The sequence below is a fragment of the Limulus polyphemus genome, unplaced genomic scaffold, assembly GCF_000517525.1.
Source record: "Limulus polyphemus unplaced genomic scaffold, Limulus_polyphemus-2.1.2 Scaffold149, whole genome shotgun sequence".
NCBI lineage: Eukaryota > Metazoa > Arthropoda > Merostomata > Xiphosura > Limulidae > Limulus > Limulus polyphemus.
The window spans coordinates 973,764-985,087 of NW_013665759.1; the positions used below are offsets into that span (position 1 = coordinate 973,764).

At 32.3% G+C, this 11,324-nt stretch overlaps 1 protein-coding gene across 2 annotated transcripts; it reads right to left on the minus strand.

The window, feature by feature from the left end:
- Positions 1–3,374: 3,374 nt before the first annotated feature.
- Positions 3,375–10,660, minus strand: LOC106475707. Of its 2 annotated transcripts, XM_013936386.2 has the most exons (4): positions 10,505–10,660; positions 8,240–8,376; positions 7,380–7,626; positions 3,375–4,920 (listed from the first exon to the last, which is right to left on the minus strand). In XM_013936386.2, exons 3-4 carry the CDS (start codon positions 7,618–7,620, stop codon positions 3,716–3,718), a joined length of 1,446 nt encoding a protein of 481 aa, XP_013791840.1. In that variant the 5' UTR covers positions 7,621–7,626; positions 8,240–8,376; positions 10,505–10,660; the 3' UTR covers positions 3,375–3,715. The 2 variants fall into 2 exon arrangements, with proteins under 2 accessions (XP_013791840.1, XP_022236666.1); XM_022380958.1 differs by lacking the exon at positions 8,240–8,376 and having other exon boundaries at positions 10,505–10,628.
- Between the last annotated feature and the right edge of the window lie 664 nt (positions 10,661–11,324).

Consider the following 11,324-nt stretch of genomic DNA (forward strand, 5'->3'; position numbering starts at 1 on the left):
GCCCCCATGGCTGAAAGGACGAGCATGTTTGGTGGGACGGAGATTCGAACTAGTGACCCTCAGATTGCGAGACGAACGCCCTAACCACCTGGCCATGCCGGACCTTATTATAATGGACGTAGCGTGAATATATGTATTTATGTATAAGGCCGAAATAATAAATGCCACGTGGCACCATCTATTGAATGGCATCAGAAACAAAAATCCATAAAAAATTTAACACTTTGGGTATTCTAGATTCAGACAGAGAAACAACTACTGTATGTGCAACAACCATTTCTTTATCACAGAACACAATTTTAAATAAAAGTATTCTCTTCACAACAGAAACATGATTTTCATTAAGACTGTACGTGAGGGTTTGATTATATCTTTATTGGTGTAATTTGTAAATATATTACCAAAAAAATATTTACAAGTTGCATCAATAAAGATATAATCAAACTCTCATGTACAGACTTAAAAAAACTGTTATTTCTTCAATAAAGGGTACCACTTCTAATATATAAAAACATTACAGTTTATATCAGCACAACCGAACGCTTTTCCTGTGTACTACTTCCCAGAAAAATCCTTTTTTAGAAAATGTTCACTTTTTTCTAAATTTTTATAAATGAGATATAAATACTATGATTAGTAATTCTATTGTTTTTCTGGCACTGTTATAACAATTAGTTTGAATTAATCTATAGTTCAATATTTTCTTATAGTATTTCCATTAGCTTAACGTAATCGACTTCAGGCACCAGGAACTAGATGCTGGTATTAAACGCGTTTATCTTTCCCATGAGTAAATAGGAGCAAAAGAATATGCTTGCGCTATCCAGGAGCAGGGGTACAGGATATAACTGACAGAACCAGAGAGATAATTGAGGGTTCTAGTAGCAATGGGGTTTTTGTGGTACATGTTATGGCTAATGATGCAAGGAAAAATGGATCTTATTGATAAGTATTAAACACTGATAAGGACATTTAAGGAAAGGGATCATAACTTGATTTTGTTAGGGATATTGCCAAGAATAAATTGAGGGGATGAGATAATAAGTAGGTCACTAGGATTGACTGCTAGGCTTAGATCAATATGTAGGGATGAGCAAATAGGCTGGTTGGATTTGCGGGATAATTTTAATGGGAACGTTAATCTCTATGGAATGGATGGCTTATACTTAAAGAAGGCAGGGCTATTAACTCAGCTGCAGTAGTATATTTAAACTAGGGCTAGACAGAGATGAGGGCTACGATATTAGTAAAATATGAAATATAATTAACAGGAAGACATGTACAAGAGGCATATAATATAAATAAATTTTAAAATCTATGATTAATTGTTACTATTGTAATGTAATGCTAGGGGTAATAGAAATAAAAATGATGAGCTCAAGGCGGTTGTGGAAACTGAGGATTTTGATATTATGGGTATCATTGAGATTTGGTTGGATTTGAACAATTTTTATGAAATAAATGTTTTTTGGAAGTACAAGGCTACATATTATTTACTAGAGAGAGAGTATTGAAAAAAGGCGAGGAGTAGCTTTATATGTGAGGAGTGAATTGCATCTTGTTGAGTTAGAGGATATTAATGAAAATATCACTGAGATTTGGGTTAGTGGATATAAAGGGAAAAGTCTTGTAATTGGGAGTTGTTATAGACCACTAGCTCAGAATGTAGAAGTTAATTGTATAATGAGATTAGAATGGTAGCTGAAAAATATGTTGTTATTATGGGAGATTTTAATTTCAGGGGTATTGATTGTGAACATTTTTGAGTCAGACGGTGAGGGGGATAGGTTTTTGGAAATTATTCAGGATACTTTTATACACCATCACTTGGCGATGGAATCTACAAGAGAGGAAGCTATATTATTTTTAAAATTAGCATCCGATGTGAATATGATTTAATTTTTAGGTTATGAAACTTCATTACAGAATTAATCTTCTGTTTAGTTAAAAATGCATTTATTACTAATCTCCCCATTTTTCTAGAATAAATTGTATGTTCAATCAGGTATGACAATATCCTTCCATATCTTGTGAGAGACACCCGAATCTAGTTCCTGGTGCCTGAGGTTACTTACGATAAGCTAATGGAAATACTATAAGAAAATATTGAACTATCGGTTAATTCAAACAAGTTTATATAACAGTGCTAGAAAAACAAAAATTAACCAGGTTTTTCTTTAAAAATTTGTATTTTTTTAAAGCCCACATGGATTTCTTGGGCTAACCAACTTGACTCTGGAATACATCGAGTTATCAACACAGGAAAAGTTAAGCATATCAAACAGACTTTATGGAATTTGCCGTCAGACACAAGTAATGAGACATATGAAGAAGTGAACAGGGTGCTACAGGGATAGTTAATTCAACCTTCAAGCAGTGCCTGTTAAGTATCTGTAATTATTGTGTACAGTTCAGAGTACTTTTGGTAAACAAATACTGTTAACTATAATGCCTTCTATGCAGAAACAAGTGTGCATTTGTTCCCTCGATATTGGTTTAAGCTACTGGCAAGTATTTGGATTAGAGCAAATACCGAAATCTACTTTTTGTGTCAAGTGATTGATTGTAGACATTCAAGGTAATACACCACCACCACTCAACGACATGAAATTGTCTTTAACGAAAACTTTGTATTGATTAAAATTTACGTAACATTTCTATGACATATTGAGCAAAGAGATAGTGACCACTGATCTTAGGAGCTAGACTGTAAACCATCAACCAAGAATAAGTATACATTATGATTGTTTTCTATTAGTGCCTATTTGTATCAGGAATTTCATTCCGATATATTAAATGTGATTAATGTAAAATTCAATTAAACGATGAAATAGGAGGCAGATTCTGTGTTACTAAAAACTTATACACACTCGATATTTAGTGTTTTTTGCATCTCAGGTGTTGGCACTGATGCCAGTAACATTAATATTTGTCGAAATGTCTTACAATATACGAGCTTAATTGCATATTATACGTGAAAATATACTGAAAGTTGATTATTGAAACAAAATTATTTAAAGTATTAATTCAAAGACATATAAGTAGCTTGCATGAAAGAAAGCTTGTAATGCTTTATTTATTGAAACGTATATTAACTTTCAGTTTGTGAGGTAAATCACTACTTCACATATAAAATAGAAAAGTTATTTTTATTTAGCTTCATAAAAATTCAAATATATGCTTCTATTTGATCAAATTAGGCATATCAATATTTTAAACCGCAATTTCAATAAAATTTAGACAAAAGAAAATCACAAATCAATTCAATTAATATTTTTGTTAATAATTTTCTATAAACAATAATTAATTTTTTAGTTTTATATTTAATATTGGTCAACAAATATTTAGATGGGCATATATTTGATTTCACATTCTTTTTTTTTTACATTATAGTTAAAAAAACTGATGTAATAAGACGTATCTCTCTATCGCAACGCATCCACAATTAGAAAAAATTACAAAATACGCTTTGAACATTTTAGATTTCTTTAAAACTATTCTTTTATCGAACACGAATGAGCACATTCAGATTTAGTCTTCAAAAATAATCTGATTTGAAATCGCTTACGTTATAGAAAATTCACGGTTTTAAATACAAGTAGACAGTTTCTGATAACTATAATAACATGGGAAAGGAAACTATCACGAATGCCTCATACATATTTTTTTATGCCTATATGAGGAACACCTACTGATGACAGTTTTCTTAGGTTTGTCAATGGTACATGCCTTCAATTAAAAAGTCCATCTTACAATAATGGCGTCGTTGCCACATTCCGTAAACACGCGACGCCACTAAGCCTACTGCTATCAACACTATTATTAAACCAATTATTAAAACAATAACCAAATGAATTGATGACGTATTTAAACTTAAATTGTTTTCGTACGTAAAGGCATAATTTATTTCTAACGTTCTGTTAGCATTATTATGACTAGTAACGATGATGTAGGTGTCTCTGTCTGAAGTGTTGCCGATTGTGGCGTCAAAAGTCGTCAAACTTATATTTATATTTAAAGCCTTGTTCACAATATCGAAAGGAAATACTGACGCAGAAATATTTCTGGAATTTACTAGCTTAAATGTATTGTGGTTATGTGAATTGTTAGCCTTAATGAAGTGAGAATTATTGAAAGTATCTTGAAGCTCAGCCTTATCCAAAGACGATGGTGGTGAAGATTTTGAATAAAAAATATCAAAACTTGGTGAAGTGACAACTTCCTTATTGTCATTAACTTCTATTGATTTTTCTTTATTCCTTCCGGTACTAAAGACAACACTGGCTTCAAATTTTTTACTTGTTTTACCTGTAAGAATATTCTCATTGGAAATATTAAAAGTATCCTTCGAACCATAAGATGTTTTTGAATTTGCAGCCGAGTCATCATTCTCGGTATCTTTCATCTCATTAAGATGTTTCTGTGACAAACTATTTCTTTCGTTTCCAGTCCCAGAAGGAGCTCCATCTAGTTTATGAAGACCAAAGTTAGATTTTGTTCTTGTAGTATCTTCGTTACCGACTGCGACTGAAGCATAAGATACAGCATTTGTTACAAAATTATCTTGAAACTCTTTGTTGTCGGTAAATCCATGATTTAACTTAAGCTTCAGGGTAGGTTTAGTAACCAAATCTTGAGGTTCGTACTGTATGCTCTCTTCCTGTGTTCTTTCTTTGTAACCAGCCTGGAATGTTGTTGTCATGGTCTTCATCTTAGAAGCAGATATTTTTGTGTCAATAGTACCAAAGTTTTTAGCATTGTTAAAATGAGTTTCATTAGCTATTTTATTAATCTCTGTTAGTATGTAAGAGTCGGTGCCTTGAGCCTCCATGAACACACACAGCGTCAAAGGAAAACAAAACCAATGATAGCAGTTGAACTTAAATCCTTTCCTACTATATCCCAGGATATTGCATTCACCTAGAAATAAAATAATGAATTGAAACTTCTGTTTTTAGGTTTGGATAATTAGCATTTGTGATATTAATTTTTTACACAATAATCAGTATAACAACAATTTGTATCAAATACACTGGAGTATTACGAATCATTTAAAGAATAAAATTTTTAAATAAATATACGAAATGAAAATATGATGCAATGTTTGAATAGTCCTAAGTTATCTATTAATGAGAGAAACTGACTTAAGCGATGAAAAAGCCTGGTTAAACGAAGATTTTTATCAAAATAAATTACATTTTTAACATATTTTAACTACTTATTTCATATCAAGTTTAACCTGCTGCTTGAACTAAATTGAAATATCAGTAACCAGTAGAAAATTACACTCTTTGGGTCTTAATTATAAAATTTCAGTTGTTTTTTTTGTGGGGGAGGGGGGGAGCTTCCATGTGTTGATAAGCTAGATTCGACAAAGACCACGTCATATAAATTTTTACCACATTATTACAGCACAGCATCTCTGTCACAATACTTCTGTACATAATTAAGAAGCAATTTAATATACAAAACCTTGAAACCCAAATCAAGTGATAACATTAACATTGGAAAACGTTTTTATTAAAATGTAGCACTTATGCGTCAGAACTTCTAAAATCACGCATAAAAATCATGTGTGCCACATAACACCGTGTACCCATATAGCCCATAGTTAAACCATACTTTGCAAAGAATGCCATAAAAGCCATATCCTCTATTTATAAATACAGTAGTATTTATATTGTATTTGGAAAATGTTCAAAAACAAATGTTGAAAATGAAAGTAAGCTACTAGCTGTTAAATAGTCTTGAAAGAGTCTTATCAATTAGAATAATGTTACTGCACTGAGAAAAAGTGATGATCTCAGATTAAACTGAAAGTTGCTTAGGCGTAACTACAACTGTGAACCTAATTTAATAGTTACTAAATGATATATATTGACTACAAACGCTGAAATGCTTTTCATTTGTATATAATCTTATATTGTCATATACGTTTTATTACGTTCTGACTTTTGGACAATATGGTTCTCTCACAAAAAATATTGAATGAATCACCTTATGGCCAAAACGTGTGTTCGTGGATTGATTATTACATTCAAATTGCATTGTGCTGGTTATCTCATAGGACGCATTTAGTGAGTTTTTTACTTGATATCCATATCCGACCAGTTAAAGATGTGTGTATGTGTGTGTACATATATAAATATTATTTCAACAGTCAAGCAAAGATTAATATCAAAGAGGACTGTGTTAGAAACTGCAAGCCTAAACCTGTGAGGAAAAAACATTTTAGTTATCAAAACAAGTCTTAACAACTACAACAAAAATACTGCATAAATCAAAAAGATCACCAGAACACTGCCAATAGTGTGAGATTCAAGGTGTTCCCTGGGTTGGGAGGCAACTGCTAAAGAAGGACCCAAGTTGCGGTGGGGATAAACCATCTATCAGTCTTAACCTCCATTCGCTAGTCTCGCATGTTAAAGAAAGAAGCCCCCCCCCCCCAGTGCCAGTGGTATGTCTGCGGACCTACTACGCTAGAAACCAGGTTTCGATACTCGTGGTGGGCAGAGAACAGATAGCCCTTTGTGTAGCTTTGTGCTTAACTACAAACAAACAAATTAAAGAAAGATAAATAAACATACAATAAGAAAACGTTAGGAGAGCAAGATGTGGTTCTCAAGCCATTTTTAAAAAAAAATATCACCCTTTACTGCCTGCAGACAGTTTGGAGAAGGTGACTGCTCCAAGAAATGTGAAATGAAAAAAAAAAAACGAAAATAAGGCTCTACCATTGGAGGTAAGTAAGGGAACCTTACCTCATGTCGTTGGTATTCCAGCTCCATTTCTGTCTGTGTCACCCTTCACTGCCTGCAGACAGTTTTCTTATTTACCAGCCTCACTCATATGTCTCATAACCTTTGATTCATTAAAAAAGGCTAAATTTTTTGCCAGCTTGGACATTATACACTTCCGTAACCTAATGCCTCTCAAGTTTAAATTTCTCAGCTAGTTCGTCTTGTTAAGTTGGGTGTTGAGTGAAATGCTTCGTTAGCATCGTCTTAGGAATGTACTGAAATGCTCTTAATGTTTTTTTTTTACTTGAAAGTCATATTAGATAAGAGAAAAAAAAAGGAGTTATTAAAACTATTTTAAAGTTTACTATGATGTTTCATCAGATTTGCCAGCGTAAGAGTTTTCGTGTTTGCCAAGTTTGGAGTTATAATTAATATTAACTTTTGATCAAAGCAAACTACCTACATATATCAAAACAAAACAAATGAATACCTAGCGATCATCATAGCTAATTCCATAGAATGTTCAAACTGTATTGCATATAATGATTAGAATTCATTGTTTTATCAGTTGAGCAGCCTTGGTGTTAACAATATTTCTTGCAGCTTAATGTTATTACTTCTACTACTAAGGTTCTTTACCATATTTGGAACTGCAGCATTCTTGTAAGCAGGTCTCCAGTTTATCAGTATAATATATCTGGTTCACTTTGATGGAAGCATTGTTTGATTTAGACTGGTCAAAACCGATTACTTTATTAGGAAAAGGATTCCACTCTGTTTCCAAGCCCTGCCCACATTCCGAAGCACTGAAACACTGTACAGTTACCAGAGTGTTTGCTCCTAAAACAACAACAAACCAGTACGTTGAAAAGAACTTCATCTGTACCTAGAGGGTGAAAAAAAAAAGTGAAATAATTCCTGAAAACTTCCTAAAATTGAATTGAAATATATTTTGACTGATATCACATTTGGGTCATTTCATGTTAAAATGGTCAATCAAAAATGTAAAATAACAAAATAAACGTATTTTCATTCTCCACAATTTATTAATTTCAGTAAAAATACATAAACCAAGTTTATCAATTTACTCATCCTTTTCAAATATCTTGCATATTTGTTGGTTGTTTAAGATCTGTCGCAAACCATAAATTTCTTTTTTGTTTCGTAACGAAAATTTTTTATATAACTAATTGCCACGAGATAGCACCAGCGTAGTAGGAACAAAATCTATTGCATATCTTAGAACACGTCATTTATTAAAGGCAGGCGTTAGTATTAATCTATAAAACTTTCTATAAAAACTGGCTTCCAGTTGTAACTTACTTGCTAATTAAATTATATCATCACGTCTTTTTGATGAGAAACAATAGATTAACAGAATACCTTGTGGCAGTTTCCGTGGATTTTACTAAATGGAAACGTGTTGAGCTGCAAACTGCCTTTTTATTAATCTTAATTCTGATTTGCAAATGACCCAAAATGTGTAAAGGCATATTCACCAACTTAATCTAATTCGCACATAACTGTTGTTGAGCATGCCATCTAATAATATAAATAGCGTCTAAACCACTACTGTGCCTGTCGTCCCCCAGCCGGCATGATGAGCTCTGGTATTAGGCGAAAGACCTCGTTGGCACTGTATAGAGCAGATATAGTATGGTTGACCAATTGTTATATATTCTTCTTTACTCTCACTCAAAGTTCTTAAAATTATATACCACAAGCATAAGTTAAGAATACCATGAAAATACACGAAAGTGTAATCCAAATTATAGAATTCTATAATCTGTAGAATAAAATACTTCCGAGAAAATAAATAAAATTAAATTTTGGTTAGTACGGTTGTGTTGATATTTGTTGAAAATTATGAAAATTACCAGTGGTACAGCGGTATTTCTGTGAAATTACAACGCTAGAAATCGGGTTTCGATACCTGTGGTGGGAATAGCACAGATAGCTCATTGTATAGCTTTGTATTTAATTACAAACAAACAAACCATTTATATGGAATTGCCTTCATTTGGATTTATACATTTCTCCAGTACTTCTAAATTTTAGCAATTTGAGACCATTGTTTTCCAAATTGGCAAATAAAAACTTATGATTTAATATACTTCATGCTCTTACTATATGAAGAATTCACAACTTTAGAACAATATTTCTGCTAAAACCATGTCTGTAGTAAGGAATAAATGGATTTGGCACAAAGTGTGAAAGACAATGAAAACAATCTTTATTGATAATCACAAACACAGTGTATGTACTTGTGTTGAACGTTGACAGTCACTTTTACTGGAGTTGTGAACTGATCATGCTGGCTCTATTCCCTCAATACTTATTTACAAGCTAATTCATTCAAAATTATATTCCATACTGTAAATCTTACATTATTTAGTTGAATTTGTAATATCAGACTTACCCAGAGTAAATACCTCTAACTACGCGACTGGTCATTGCCATTCAAACGTAAGAGAGTTTGTAATTTCGAGGCATCGCTTGACCTACCATTGGAGGACATTGCTGTCAACCTTCATGCACAAAGTGCAGCTTTACAGCTATAACTTCCTATGGGCAGGTCAAGTGTTAACCATTAGGGAATGGCAAAGAACAAAAATAGGTAGAACAAAATCAATTTAACGACTTTCTTAACCATGTGTTATGTAAAAATCGAACATACATAGAACAGACGGCAAATTTTGAAAAATTCTACATAAAAATAAGAAGGTAGAAAATGCACTGCGTATCTGTATATCAAATTAACTAAAACAATCTAAGATTTTCTCTATGGCCCGTTTTCCTTTACTACGCATGGATAAATTACGTAGTGAATTTGATATATTTTTACGGTTTCATTAAGATACACATTTCGTTACTAATTTGCAGTACAGCAATGTTATCACAACAAATATTAATTTGCTGACTCCATCCAGTACAGGAATGTTATCACAACAAATATTAACTTGCTGACTCCATCCAGTACAGGAATGTTATCACAACAAATATTAACTTGCTGACTCCATCCAGTACAGGAATGTTATCACAACAAATATTATTCATTAACATTAACCTTTTTTACCCATTGATGTGTCTTACGTCCATTTTTTGTAACTTATAACCTAAAGAATATTCGGAACCTCACATAGCATGACGTATTAATATCATAAGATAATTCCCTAATTTTTAAACATTTCGAAAGATGTTAATTACCTATTCAATGAGCAACATGGATATATTCCAAACTTTTTTCCCTCGATCCATCAAGTGAAGTGTATATTAGAGTAGTTGTTTTCTAAGCGCAAAGATACACAATGTTACCTATACTTAGTCCACCACGGGATATCGAACCCCGAATTTTAGCGTTGTAAGTCCGTAAACTTATCGATGACCCACCGGGGTACTAAATTAGAGTAGAAATTCTGTTTTACGAAATTATTTCTGGTACAGTGTTTTGTCGAGACAGAATTTCTAAAAATGGCTGATTAACGGAAAATAATATTTGATAATTCAAGTAAATACCCTATCAAAATAAGAAGAAAGAATCCAAGAATGATGATCAGTTTCAAGAGATTAATATTCTGTGATAGACTGCGGCATATTTTTGTATTTTTTTAAGAATGCTTTTCCTGTTTTTAAGATCTATAACTACAATATTGAATTCAACAAAATACAGGATCGTCAAAATATATTTGTTAATTTACTGAAAGTATGCTTAGCAATGGACCCTGGGATGTCAAATATCGATATAAAACAATCATAATGCATACCTGTACTTGTCGTTGAAGATCTCGTTTCTTTGTGCATCCGTTTCTGTTTGTATTTCGCACCTTATCAGTTGAACCTAGATCACAGATTTTCCGGTTAAAGTTCATGTTCAAAAACTGATAACACTACGTTTTACGCGTTAACAAAATGCACATGGTGAAATACAGCAGTGGTAAGAATGCTACCTGTTCCTTTAACTAATTGAATAGGGGAGGGATAGAGTACGTTTTATGTAATCTATACATCTTATTAAATTGTACAAGAAGTAATGATGACTGCCATATCATTTAAATGTTTTCTTCCTTATGTAATATATTTCTAATGATTTTGTGTCGACAAAAAAATGTGGAGCAACAATTAAGCATTGTATTTTTGTAGGTACGAATCAGCTGGACAGAAATTATAACAAGTAGATGAAAAATACAAGTTCTATATATACATGTGTATCTGTATTTGTCTTTGGTATGTTATCAGACATATCAAGGCCGTAGTTGAGCTATCAGTCTAATTCCACAAGTAACTTAATACACAACAATGTGTGAACGTATAGATACGCTATCAATTTTCATGTTTAAATTAAAAGCTACTCTTGTACTAATTCTAAATTGTGCAGAAAAGTTATTCATAAATAATAACTTGTAAAACTGCTTAATACTTAGATAATTGCTGAACAAATTATATAAATAAATAGACGAACACTAAACATGACAGAAGTAATACGAAAACTTAAACTCTTATTCAGTTGTAATAACTGGGAAACACTTAGAAAAAAAATAAAATCGATAACTCACAGTTAACCATAGAATTACAGTTAGGGTTACC

Bases quoted from the DNA above. Each gene is read 5' to 3' on its own strand.
- LOC106475707 (XM_022380958.1), bottom strand. From the start codon at position 10,609: ATGAACTTTAACCGGAAAATCTGTGATCTAGGTTCAACTGATAAGGTG. The intron at 7,627-10,504 runs GTATGCATTATG...TTCACCCTCTAG, and splicing joins ATCTTCAACGACAAGTACAG to GTACAGATGAAGTTCTTTTC. The intron at 4,921-7,379 runs GTAAAGAACCTT...TTTTATTTCTAG, and splicing joins ATGCTGCAGTTCCAAATATG to GTGAATGCAATATCCTGGGA.